General features: G+C 50.9%; 1 protein-coding gene across 22 annotated transcripts in view; it reads right to left on the bottom strand.

The window, feature by feature from the left end:
- The window catches only part of CACNA1D (calcium voltage-gated channel subunit alpha1 D), a 323145-nt gene that overhangs the window by 2304 nt on the left and 307216 nt on the right, over nucleotides 1-13625 (bottom strand). For 20 of the 22 annotated variants that reach the window (XM_036030892.1, XM_036030894.1, XM_036030891.1 and 17 more), the window contains 7 exons: nucleotides 9911-10024; nucleotides 8833-9200; nucleotides 8153-8179; nucleotides 6908-7057; nucleotides 5263-5426; nucleotides 1943-2064; nucleotides 138-458 (listed from right to left, as the gene is read on the bottom strand). In XM_036030892.1, the coding sequence (XP_035886785.1) occupies nucleotides 138-458; nucleotides 1943-2064; nucleotides 5263-5426; nucleotides 6908-7057; nucleotides 8153-8179; nucleotides 8833-9200; nucleotides 9911-10024 (1266 nt within the window). The remainder of the gene's footprint in view (nucleotides 1-137; nucleotides 459-1942; nucleotides 2065-5262; nucleotides 5427-6907; nucleotides 7058-8152; nucleotides 8180-8832; nucleotides 9201-9910; nucleotides 10025-13625) is intronic. The other 2 variants (XM_036030895.1, XM_028518020.2) reach the window with 1 other exon arrangement.

The following is a 13625-nucleotide window of genomic DNA, read 5'->3' as shown; positions in this document are numbered from 1 at the left end:
AGAAGTGGGTGGTGTCCAGATTAGAAACCAAGGAGCCTGGCTCCGGACCCCTCCCACCTTCAGAGCCACCTCCTGCTCCTGCTCTGTGTGGTTCTCCTGCCACCACCCCTGCTGTGCCTGCAGCCTGCCATACTCACTGCCTCCACCAAGCTGTCTGCACTCCTCTGCTTGTCGCTGTTTTTGTTGTGGAAGCTGCTGGGGACGGTCAGGCTGGCTGGTGTGAAAGTCCGATAGGAGATGCTGGGCTCGTCGGTGTACCATGAGCTGCGGTGCAGGGACGGCAGGCTGCCGTTGACCTGGTCCAGGGCCTCCGACTGCTCCACCTGGATCAGGGGGGTATAGCACGGTGTCCAGTCCCGGTACGGAGGGGTCGCTGGGGGGGTGGCCCATGACCGGGTTGAGTGGCTTGGCGAGTATTTCTGGGCTTTACTTGAATCGAGGCCTGCAACTGCCATGACCTGAGGAGAAAGGGGGAGTGGGGAGACCAGAAGTCCTGTGAGGTCTAGGCCTCAGGCATCCTCACAGCAGACCCAGCCGGGGGCCCTGTTTTGTAGGGACAGCCTTAAGAAGGACTATGAAAACACACTGAGTACATTAAGTGAGTTGGCAGTAAAAATTTGGCTTTCTGGCAGACTGTATTTTCTTTCCCCCTGAATCCATATGCATTTTCTGTGGCTGTTCCCAAGTAGAAACCAATTGCTAATGAATGAAATCATTTCAGAACAATGAGGCATCAGAGAAGACCTACCAGTTGGGTGTATGAATATGCTCCCTGTGGTTTAAATACGGAGTACATTCAGGGCAAACTAATGGGTCCCAGCACCCACAGGGAAACACAGCTGTTCTCTAGTGCAATGTACCAAATGGCCGGCCTGTGCCTGCTCTGAGGCACCAGGTACCGGCCTTGCTCTCGCACCTCTGGTGACACCCCAGCACATCTGCCTCTGCATCCTGCTCTGCACAGGGGGACCCTGGGGCCCACTCTGTGAGCTCCACAGGGGAGGCGGTGCACACAGGACCTGGGCCCTGCCAGGGGCAGCAGAGGGAGGGCATTTTCATGCACATGCCCTGGAAGATTTCCATGCCTACTTGGCTCATGGCATTTGATGACCTGGGCCTTCCCAGGACTTGTCCTTCTTCCATGACAAGGCAGGACACAAATCAAAATGCACATAAAGAGCTGGCAGAGAGACTCAAATAGAACATTGGAAATGGCAGCTACTGTTTATGTGCCCAGGGCTCTTGGGGCAGGAAAGCACCCCGGAAAGCTGGCTCCGCCCATTACAGACTGGGTGTGCACCTCACAGGGCTGCTCTCCCCCTCCCCCACCCTTCCTGACACACACAGGCCGACAGCACCTCTGATGTGCTCTTTTCGGACAGAGAGAATCCTTGTCCTTGAGGCAAAGCCTTGGTGAGCAGGCTCTGGCCCTGTGCCTTCCTGCCCAGCCTCCTTCAGTGTGGACAGGTCCTTCTCTCTGCACCACATGCCCCTTGCAGGCAGAGTCGGGGCTCACCTGCCCTGGAGGCCACAGGGCCCTGCCCACACAGGGCTGTGTAAGTGAAGGAACAACCTCTCAGAGCAAATGAAGAGCAGTGCTGCTTGCTCAGGGTCAGTCTAGTGGCCACCACTCCCTGGGCCGTGAATTGTGCCAGGCCCAGCCTTCGCTACTGTGGACAGATGGCAGCCTTGGATTCAAATGCCAACCTGGCCACTTACCTACCGTCTCTGATGTTCGCTCAACCACACAATAAGGTTCATGAGAGTGTCTGCAAGGTTGTCACACAATTGAACCCCAGTGTATGTGAAGGTTCTCTCCTTCCCCCTGCTGCTGGCAGACAAGGGGAAAGCAATGTCCTGAGGGTGGGGGTGGGTCCCACGGGTGGGTCCCACCCAGGGTGCCCATCGGGCCGTGGGAGCAAGGCCAGGTGGGCCAGCTCACCTGTTGCTGCATCAGGTGCAGAGGCAGGGCAGTGCGGTGAGAGAAGGCGGGGGACATTGGGACCTCCTCCTGGCTGCTCTGCCGGCGCAGGCACTCAAAGTTGAAGGAGGATCTTCGGTGGGCTGAGAAGGCAAAGCACATAAGCAGCTGTGAAAGGAGTTCTCTGGTAGGAACCCAGGGCTCTGGAAGTCACATTGCCCACAGAACACTCAGCGGGGAGCCCAGGAGGAAACCTAATACATCCAAGAAACAACATTAGGTAGTGAAGCCTCAGAACTTTTGGAGAGGGGATGAGGAAGAAGCCCAAGTGAGGGATGGTTTTACAAAGTGCAAGCAGATTTCTTATAAATGCCATGCTTGTTCTCAGGGGCAGGAGTGAAGGCAGCCCAAGGGCAGCTGCTCTGACCCGAAGCCCCTGCCCTACACATTGTGGGGGACACAGTCTCATTCCAGAATTCCATAAACACTGCTGACTGCCCCGATCTCACCTTCCAGACATCCGGGTCCTCTGGGGCCCGAGGCAGCTCATGGGTGCTCCTGTGTTTACACCCCTGCCTTAAAGGGAGTGACTTGCCATTTCCCCTATCAGCTGAACCAGGTAATAAGAAAATTCTTTTGCTGGTAAAGGCCCCACTTCTCTAGCACTGAAGACAGAACAAAAAGGGAACACCTCTAACTGTAAAGAATGCAGTTATCCTGTTAACAGCCAGGGTGAGCGACAGCGAGATATCCAGAGCCTGTGGCTTCTAGGGCATCAGGTACAGGAGAGTCATCAGGATTCAGGGCCCCCTAGTACAGGCCAGAAGCCCCCCACTGGAAACACCTCCCTGGGAAAGAGGAGGTATTTCAGCCGCCCTACTGATAGTTTGCAAGACAGTGAGTGAGTAGCCAAGTCACCTGAGCAGCTCCTTTCCGGACCTCTGTTCTAAGCTGGCAGGGCATGCTTCCAACTCTACACCCCTGCAGACACCATCCTGGGGAGGCCTCCCGGGTATGCTGGGACTGCTCACAAAGCTGCAGGAACTGGTTCTCTGAGGGCCCTGCTCCCAACGTGCTTGAAGGGCAGGCTGGCCACCACATGACCAGGAAGAACAAGACAGATGACACTCCTGGTCTCGCAGGCCCAATGCGCACTATGGGACACGCAGGGGCCTCCTGGAGTTGAGTCTGTGGCTGCTGTCCTCATCAGACAGCTTACCCGCCCTGCACCACGCAGGGGTAAAATTTAATGGTGTTCTAAGGAGGACAGGCCTCCCTTGGCAGCATAACTTCTAGGACTCTCCTAGCATCAAATGGCAGGGGTCGAGGCTCAGAGCCAGGAAAGGAAACTACCACTCCTTTATTTCAGATAGTGCCTTTTAGTTTCAAAAATGGGTCCATGTACACCCATCATCTTGTTGGTCACAACCATCTCTGCTGGAGGAAGTTGTCCTACTGAAGCTGAGAACACGGGCTGAGGAGTTCCATGCTCCCTACACAAGGTCTGCACCTACAAGCAGCAAAGTGCGACCAAGTTAACAGTGACAGACCCAAGGCAGGCAACAGCACAAGTCCTACAACTTGCAGGTGGCAGAGGGTTGCTAAAGCCTGCACAGATCCTCATGAGCCACAGGGTTGCCAGATTTAACAACTAAATATAGCAGACACTCAGTTCAATTTGAATTTCAAGTAAAGAACAAATAATTTTTTAGTATAAGTATGACCCAAACATTGAATCAGACATACTAAAAAGATTGTTTGCTGTTTATTTGAAGCTGAAATTTAACTGAGCATCTTGTATTTTATCTGACATTCCTACCATGAGAGAAACAGACCATTTTAAACATCTATTCCTAGAGAGCAAGAGGTCTGCTTCTAATATTAATCACCGGCTCTAACAGTGCTCTGTTCTTTGTAGTTCTCTCTCCTTTAAACCACACCTTTGTACCTTGTCCTCTCCTGTTTGAAACTAGAAAGGTCCAAAACAACAGCTAGCCTGAAGGGGAGGTGGTAAGAAGGTAAAAAAGAACAGAGACCAGCTTCCCTCTGCCCCTCAAGACAGACCAGTATTTAAAAAAAACAAAAGCAAATGAAATACATTTATTTATTTGCCCTTACAAATAAAGAGGACACTTGCTCTTCTCCACTTAGGTTCCTCACTTCCCCAATGTGGCATCTGTGTATGGCAGGCATTCATGTGGCTGCCAAAGGGCGGTCCAAGGAGGGCCGTGGACACGTATGGGCAAGGGGTCTCCAGCCTCACCTGCATGTGAGTATCCAGTAATGATGGAGATCAGAAAAGCTCTGTGTGGTTGGGACTACCATGGAAATGGGTCTGATTTCACTCCCCAGCAGGGCTGTGACTGCTGGGGAGAGACAGAGAGCCCGAGGTGCCACCTAGTCACAACTGTTACTGTGCGTGCAGTCGGCAGACAGGGAGCTGACATGTCTTGGCTATTTTTTGATTACTGATTAGAGTCCTGCTCAAAAATACGTGTCACTCCTTAGAAACACCAAAAGTAGATATTCTTTAACCACCATCCAAATGCCCACATGTCCAAAATCAGACTGCCTGGCCAGGAGCCACTGCTGCCTTTCCTTCCCCAGCCTGAGCTCCTCACCGGGGCTGGCCCAGATTCCTGGCACTGCCAGTTATGCCACCTGCACAGGAAAACCAGATGGGAGCACCCAGCCCCTGCCCCTGCGCAGCAGGATGGGATTCCTCAGCCCTAGGATGGGAGCCCTTACCCCAGAGTTCACCAACAAGGCCAAATCCTGCCGTGTGAGCAGATGGCTCTGGCAGACCAGAGGCCAAGATGAGAGAGGTGAGGGAGAAGAGGAGAGAAAGAAGACACCCTGGTGTGGCCTGAGGAGAGACAGACACCAAGAATCCCCAGGTACCCACACTCAGAGGCGTGGGACTTGGTCTAGCTCAATACTCGGGCTGATCCCTTCTGCCCTGAGAATAGTTATCTGAGCCCCACACTGGGCCTAACAACAGCCACTGTGTATGTCTTGCCCACCTCTCGGGATGGTCCCAGGCTCAAAGGCAATGAAAATGTGCAGAAGCAGCCCCTTATCAGATTCTCCATTAGGGCCACATAATGTATTTCTCTGCCCTCAAAGAGAGTTCAGAACAGCACTGAAGTAGTTTAACACATGGAATACGGATAAGACAAGACAGCTGATAGGATCTCCAGCCAGGGGTATGGGCTTGAGGACTAAAGGTCCTCGACACAGCAGGACTACATCCATCACCACCTTTCCCCTCAGCCTCTGGCCTGGGGAGAGGTGCAGTGCTCTCTGGGAGGCTTCACCCCAAACAAAAAATCTGGCCTCACATGTTGGGGTGGGAGGTAATAGGCGTCTCCTTGGAGACCTCCGGGAATCATAGCAAATGGGTGAGTCATCGTCCTCCAAGAAGCCTTGGGGGTGATGGTAGCCTCGGGGCCGCTCGTAGTCCAAGTTGCTGCCTGGGTATCGGTTGTAGTAGCTGTAGTTTTGCCTGGTGGTCAGAAAGGCCAAAAGAGAGAGTAAGAGGCACATGAACTCCTAGGTAACAAGCCCCTTCCATTAGCTCAGGCACACCCACCTCTACAGTCCTCTCCCTTCCTCCTTGAGCACAGGTGGACTAGCTGAGAACAAGGCAGTCCTCAGCTTCACAGAAGATTGGAGATGGGGGTAAGGGCTATTACAGGAAGGTTGAGGACAGCAGGCCTATGGTGAATGGAGTGTCAGTAGTTTCCCCCTGGCCGGGGCAGCCTCAACCCAGGTCCATGTGGACTGCAGATTTTCTGCAAGCTGGCCTATCACCTGCTCACTTCCTCCTTGAGAACCCCTCGCCTGAGTCCCTGCCCTCAGCTAGGGCTGGGATCCAGGGACACCATGGTGCATGAAGCATGGCCCCTGCCCTCTAGGAGCTTAACAAACACCACATGCACAGAGACAGCTGCTACAGCTGGAAAAGGTCAGTGCCAGAAGACGGGCACAGGGTGGGTTCTGTGAGTTGTGGGCTGGGCATTTCAATGCCATCCAGGGAATAAGAAGCAAAGCCCTGAAGCAGGTCCTTGACGAGAGGCTGGAATGAGGCCCACAGAGCTGGGAAAGGGTGTCTCAGTGGTGGACATGCTGTGTGTAGTGGCTCTGAAGAAGGACAGTCAGAATCCATTTGGTCAAAATCGGTGGTTCTGTAAGTCAGGTGCTGAGGGAGGCTGACGGAAGGAACTGGTGGAGGGCAGGGTGAGTGAAGGTCCAGCCGTGTCTGGCCTAGAATATGAGGCTAACAATTATTAACAACTCAGACACCAGGAGAGGCCTCATGGCAGTACCATGTCCACTTCAATGGGCTGCCTGGTCATGGTGAAATGCAATTTACAGAAAAAGGATGGTAGGTAGCCTTTATTTCCCTGCTTGCTCACTATGGACCCTAAAGCAAATGTCCCTTTTAACCTCAAAATTATTTCTTTAGGATCTGGAAAGGCAGCTCTGTTGAGAGATGCCACCCTGACCTCTTGTCCCCCATCTCCAGGACAGACCCCTTGATGAGAGTAGGAAACAGATGCTATCCATTAAGAGCCCACCCAAGCTATGGGCTGGCCGAGCGGCTTGTACACCGGGCCCCCAACTCAGAGTGCTCAGCATTAACAAAATAGAAACAGACACCTCAGAAGACAAGGAATAGATGGAAGAGAGCTAGCCCTCCATGAGACAAGCCCAGCTCTCCTTTCGGGACCTTTCCTAAAAGGCCTCACAAGCCCCTGGTGGAAATGAGTCGACAGCCTGAAGGAACAGTCCCCACTCTGCCTCTCTCTGGCCCTGTTTCTTCTGCTCAAACTTCTGTGGCCTGGAGTTCGCCTTCCTGGTTTGCTTCCCAGGGCAGTCCCCAGTGAGGCTGCAGGTGGCCTAGGGCTTCACAAACAGGCCGAGAACAACAGATAGGCAACAGCCAGGCCTCCTAATGCCAGCCTGAGCCCCAGAGCCCCTTACCTGCTGGAGGTCGGCGAGCTGTCATCCTCGTAGTCCTCCTCACCACTGAAGTACTCCGGCTCCCCCAAGCAGTGGGGTTCCCTGAAGTAGCCTTGTATCTCGGGGTCTTCCCGGCAAATAGTTGGGAATTGCTCGTCTCCTGAGTCTGACCTGCAGTTGGGAGGGAGGACCTGAGCCCCTGCACAGGCAGCAGTCACTTCCTGCCTCAAGCAGGAATGGACTATAAAGGCCTCTGGCCACAGCGCTGTGTGTGCGCACGCACCACAAGGGCTTCTCTTGCAGTACCTTGAATAATGCTGGTGCCAGATTGCTAAGCCCAGGGGCCTTGGGGCCAAAGGAGTAGATGTAATTTGGGAACAGGGCAAGAACATGGACCTAGAGACCTGCAGTGATTGGCAGCCCCAGGGAAAAGACTCTGGTCTCCCAGACCATCTACTCTGATCCCTGTTCCTGCTTACCTGGGCCGCATATGACTTCAGAGCCTGGAACAAAGAGCCTCCCTTACCTCCAACTTCCCACTGCATATGGCCCAGGAGGCGCAACAGGGGTTTTGGATACAGTGGCCCAGGAGAGACTCTCATGCATGACGTCTGCCAAGATTTCTAAGACAGTCTCCTGACCCAGGACTGTCATAATGCCTCCCTGAGGTCCAGCTGTCCGGGCCTGGGACCTCAGGAAAGCCAGCCCAGGACTGTGACAGCGCTTGTCCCCAGAGAAAGGACTGGGTTCCCTTCAAGTTCTTTTTCTTTCTCTGACCTCCTCTGGCTCAGGATTTCACTGGACATAATACAGCAGACCTATCCTCCTGCTCACTGTTCTCCTCGTTCAGCAAACGTGGAACAGGATACAGCACGTGTTTAGGGCTGTATGGGAGGCAAAGGAGAGGACCTGGTCCCTGGTCCTTAGGAGGCTGGCGTCATGCTTTCACAAGGCCCCACAAAAGGCTTGACCCCAGAAAGCAGCAGCCATGGCCCAGTGTCACAGGCCTGGGCATCGAGAGTACAGCTGGCTCTCCCTGTGCTGCCCAGAGGTTCCCAGAGGCTAGCCCCCATCCGTCATGTGAGTATCAGTCCGTCAGGGTAACTGCTTGTGCAGAAAAAAGCCACCACCTCTGACTCCTGAGTCCACAGCCCTAGGCTATAATATTCCAGTTGGCTTAAAGGAACTTCTCATTTCTTAGCACTCAGAAGGGCCAATGAGTCACACTTATAGTATTTAACACACAAAAAAGCAGTGAGCACATACCTAATATAAGTTTCATAATAGCGAGTTCTATCCAGGAAAAGCATAACAAGAGAGGGAGGGAGAAGATAAGTTAAATATTTCCAACAAAATTTAAAATGCAATTATCAGGCTAATACTCAGAACAGGGTTGGCAAATTATGCGCCACAGGACAACCACAGGCTGCTGCCTGTTTCTCTGTGACCCACAGGCTATGAATGGTTTTTACATTTTTAAAGGATCAAAAAACATCAAAGGGAGAAAAACATTTCATCACCTATGACTACATGAATTTCACATTTCAAAGTCCAAAAATAAAGTGTTATTGTGACACAGCCACACCTGTGCATTTAGCATGTTGTCTATGGCTGCTTTTTCGCCACAACAGCAGAGCTGAGTAGCTACAATAGACTGTGTGGGGTTCAAGGCCTAGATATATACCATCTAGCCCATCATAGAAAAGGTTTGCCAACATTCTGGCACAGTTGGGGAGGGTGAATTTGCACCTGCTGGCATTTTAAGGAGTATCTCATACAGCAGGACACAGGACGGCTGGTGGCCCTTTATCCTTCAGGGTCATCATGGGGCTAGGGCCTGGAACCCACAGGTTCAACTGCAAATGCCTCCTGGGAGTCTCCTGCATGTGCCAGAGCATGGGGTGGGGAAGTGGCATTCGCAAATGCAAACACATTTTTGAGGTTACCTTTTAATACTGGACCTTCTTTGAGGCTCATGGTCAAGCTTGTGGGAAGAATCATGCTCATTTTCAGACACATGCTCAAGGTTCCCAATGCTGGGCTGCTTTCCAGGGGCAGCTTTGGACATATTGGCATTATTGAGATTGGCATTTGTTGAGCTGGGAACTTGCTTTCCTATGGAATTATGGTTATGATGGTTATGACACACCGAATTTCCTGCTGGAGGAAACAGCGGTTTCTCAGTATCACTTGCAGGTGGAATTGAAGGCCTTTGGACATGCAGGGGACGGTGGGTGGTATTGGTCTGCTGAAGGGAATCTCTCCTATCACTATTAACATGATTGACATGGTTTCCAAGCAGGGCACCATTTCTCTGCAAAATAATGGGAGACAACACCAGGTAATTTAACAAGTATTTGATGCAGGCTAGCTATGTTAGGTAATTTTCTACATGAAAAACAAATTCTAGGTAAGCTCCAGAGGATCCCTGGAAATAGTCTGAGGGCCTCAATGATCAGGGTGAATGTGTCTGTATGGCAGCTGGTCCCCCTGAAACGAGGAAGGTTACCAATTCCTGAGCCAGGGAGCAAGCTCTCAATGGTCACTTGCGTGTGCTCTTCCAGTTGATTCAAGATGAGGTGACTTATAGCCAGCAGGGCTGGTTGGCAGCCCCAGCGGTCAAGTTCGGGTAGTAGGCATGCTCCCTGGACTGGGGGGCGGGGAGGCTGAGAGCCGTCTGGAAGCTCAAAGAACTGGCCCACAGAAGGGGGCAATGTGGGCAGCAGGCAGCTGCCAGAAGCACTCAGGATGCTTATCCATACCACCCAGTGGCTGTGGCCAAGGTCCTTGGAAGCTGCTAGCGTGGGCAGAGGAGCAAGCTCGGGAAGGGCAGTCCTGGCTCTAGAAAAGGTGCTGGTGAATGGAGGGGGTCTGCTTGCGGGGAGGGCATGCTCTGTAAGCCCCCTATGCTCTGGGGCTGGTTTGCATTCTCCAGGCTCTTTTGTGGTTCATTAACTGCCCAAACTGGAGCCCTGCTCCACTATTTTCAAGCACCGAGTATCTAGCTGTGCGTGGAATAATTACTTTGAATACATCTTCTTCTTCTCCTTTTATTTCCTCGGGCTCATCATCTTGCAGATCACAGGATATAGCACGCCGGATCTCTGGCCCGATGTCATGCAATGTCCTTAACCCCGCCTAGATCAATGAAAATGGCAAAGTAGATTAGACAGCACAGGTGCCCTGGACCCAGCTGGGGTCCTGGCTTTGCTCCTGCCCAGTTCAGCTGTAGGAGGGGAAGGTTTCTCCACAGGACAGACTGGGAAACTGACCACTGTCTGAATGTAACCAAAGGGGTCTCTGCAGCCTCAGGGTGTAGGAAGTGGGCAGAGGTTCAAGATGGCCCTAGCCTGGGATGCTTGAGGCTCTGAACTTAGGAAACTCCTTTTCAAGTACCCCCACTTGCAGGGAACAGTGCCTGGTTACTAGTACTAAGTCTGTCACAGCCAAGAAACCATGCTCCCACCTATATGACAGTCTACCGAAGGATGTCCTGCAGAGTGCCATCTCCCGAGCCCCGTATAGCACAGGGAGCACAGGCAGGGTGTTACACAGGGATGGTGGCAAGGACTCACTGGCTGTGCCCAGGATGAGGAAGCCTAGGAGCAAGTGCCAGAGGGCAAGCAGACCAAGCAGCCACCAGGGCCGCTGGTTCTGCTAAAAAGCCATGGGAACAAGGGAGTAACACAACACACTGCAGCCACCAGCACACTCAGGACTGAGACAGAGGGGACTGACATACACACACAGACCTGGGCCACTGTGCAAGTGCCAGCCTCCATGGACACCATGGGACCATGGCCATTGTGGGGCCCTGGCCTGCAGCCTGTGCTTGGGCTGAGAACTCGCCAACAGTTGAGTCATCCTTTTGAAGATTACAACACATTGTGGAGGGCTCACCAGCTCTGGAGGCCACGTAAGAAGCCCCTGCTGCTGCCCCAGGCTCCTCAAAGACATTCATCCTGTCATTCCCCGAGGCCCTCCCAACTGGCCTTCCTTATTTTGGGTCCCAGGTTCCACTGGGACAGGGCCTGGGAGAAGCCTTTCCATCGTTCCCAGTTTCTTTAGGGATGGACTATATATGGGGAAGGTATAGTCACTGGCTCTGAGAAAATTTTGATGCTTTGACCATCATTTGGAAGAAAAACAGCATGCTGACTCAAAGGCTGATGTGGACAATATAGCTAACTTATCCTTTTCCACAGACTTGTATCTGAAAGAGGCATTTCTTCCCTGCCCCAGGTCTAAGGCCACCCATGAACCCCATTTGCTGCCAGCTAGTCTGCAAATTAAGCAGACACTAAAGGTTGGTGGTGCAGGTCTCCATCTGCAGCTAACCCTCCAACATCAGGGTGGTCTGCAGAGAATGGGGCCAAAAGTGGGTAGTCATGGAAGGGGTCTGCTTCCCTGTCCTTCCTCCACAACCCCCTGCAACGGGTAGGCATAGGACACAGACACAGTGTGATGACCATAGTTGGCCCAGCAGTGGCCAGGGGAGGGGATGGCGTCCAGATCCAGCAGGGCAGGGCCCACTGGTGTGGGAATGCTCAGACTGGCCTTCTGCAGACACCCGTGGTGGTGACATTAATTTAAAAGGTAAAGTTGTATTTAAAAGGAAAACTTCCCATCCTCCCTGGTAGCACCCAGCCTGTGAGATGAGCCTGGGTAAGGAGACACACCAGCCCGGGTCTGCTCTGCATCAGGCTTTGAATAGAGGATCAGCAGCTCTTTCCATTTCATGAATTGTGGGGGTAAGAGAGCCACCCAGAGTCAAAGCTTTCAGGCTCCTCACTAGGAATGCTGTGGTCTTATAGGGGAAAGGCACACAAGGTTGGGAGCCAAACCCAGAAGAGTTGTGGTGTGTCAGTGAGGCAGCCACTTCCTCCCCTCCCTCTGATCACAGGCACACAATGCATGCACACACATGCACACACATGTCCACACATGCACACATGTACTCACACACATGCATGCACATGTACAGAAATACACACTTTCCCTCTCTCAGGATTCCTGAGTCCAGTACATCTGAACCCAGGGAATCATCTGGCTTGGAGGGGGACCCACCTGCCATTCTCATGGAAACATCAAGAAGGCAAGTCTAATGATGAGTGAATGGAAGCTCTTACACCGCAGAGCTACAGGCATGTGCAGAAAGGTCGAGCCCAGTAGCATTAAACAGCCTACAATTCATCCATTCAGCATTTTCTAGGGCATGATTATCAAGGGAAGATAAATTAAGCCAGGGTTCAAGGCTGATTCTGGATTACTGGGGAGAAGGTGATGTTGCATATCTGAGGCTCCCAAAGAAGAAGAGACCAGGTTTGAGACACCTGCTGCTGCCCCCACAAAATAAGTACAGGTGAAAATGCACTAAGTCAACACCCCCAGTTAAATGGTGTATATTAATGCACCGTTACAAGGCAGCATGTGGCCAGGAACACTGAGTTTAAGTAACAACAGATAATCCTGTTCACTGTCATTCAACTGATTGGACTAGGTCTGATTAAAAGAAATAGAAAACTATTTATTTGGATAATTTTTCACATCATCCTCTGTTGACAGGTTGACATTTCACTGAAATACACATATAACATAATTGTATAATAAAAACAAAAGCTGTCTCCAGCACGTTGTCAATGACATGCCGGAGTAGGAGAGTGCAGTGAACAGACACAGGACAGAGTTTGTTTGCGACATAAACCACGGAGAAAACTGAGAGGGGGCCCACGAGGCGATTTCCAAAGACAAATAATGACAACATATTTATTAGAGACATCAAAGGAGGAGTGAAAGCATCACCCTTCCCAGACAGAACAGCAGAGGCTTAGAAGTCATGATTCCATTTTGCTTGTTCCACGCAGGAAGAAACACACCTTCTAAGTGTCAGGGACTGACTTTGCTCTTTCACGTGGGGTCTGGGGAAGGACATGTGGTGGGGGACACACACGGGGGGTAGGGATAGGGAAGGGATCTGCTGGGGTTGGGAATGAGGGAAACAGATGTTCCCAAACTTAAATGGAAACACAGCTTAAGCACAGCACCCTGAATTGATTACACATCACGGAACATGGTAATGAAATTTTTCTGGTGCGCACATCGAGCCGAAAGGTAGCTGAGGCTGCTCCAAAAACTCCATAGGCACGAGTTCCAACCCCCAAAATTCAGAAAACTATCTTAAGTCCTTGAAAAAATTGTTTTCATAGCTCTAGAAAAAGAACATTTTTCTTGAAATAAACACTTTATAATCAGTAAAATTATGTATTCTTTCATATTTCATCTGTGTCTACCTCTATCAACAAAATACTATTTTAGTTTGAAATGGGATCATAGCTCTTTAACCAACACAATTAAAGCCATATAAAGTCATTCCATTAACATCACAATAGAATTATGGTTTTGAATAAACACAGAATTGCTATAAAATATAAACATTATTGATTTAAGATGTCCAATCATATAAAATATTAAACAGAATCAAGCCTAGTTTCTGTTTGACTTTTAAACGCTACATATTATCATAAATATTTTTTAAAAAATGATGGCGCTTTGCCTGTAGACTGCTGCTTTAAATTTTAGACACCATTTAATTGGAATTTTATAGATACTCTACTAAATGATTAAGTCACAAAAAACCCAAACTATAAAAATCTCTCTAAATATTTCTGAAGCAATAGCATAAAATTATGATATTTTAACATCAAAAATGAACATTTATTTACCTTCCTTCCTCTTGCCC

This window comes from Phyllostomus discolor, chromosome 7 (genome assembly GCF_004126475.2).
Source record: "Phyllostomus discolor isolate MPI-MPIP mPhyDis1 chromosome 7, mPhyDis1.pri.v3, whole genome shotgun sequence".
Taxonomy (NCBI): domain Eukaryota; kingdom Metazoa; phylum Chordata; class Mammalia; order Chiroptera; family Phyllostomidae; genus Phyllostomus; species Phyllostomus discolor.
The sequence above is the reverse complement of the archived record's forward strand: the minus strand, read 5'-3'. Positions and strand labels throughout refer to the sequence as shown.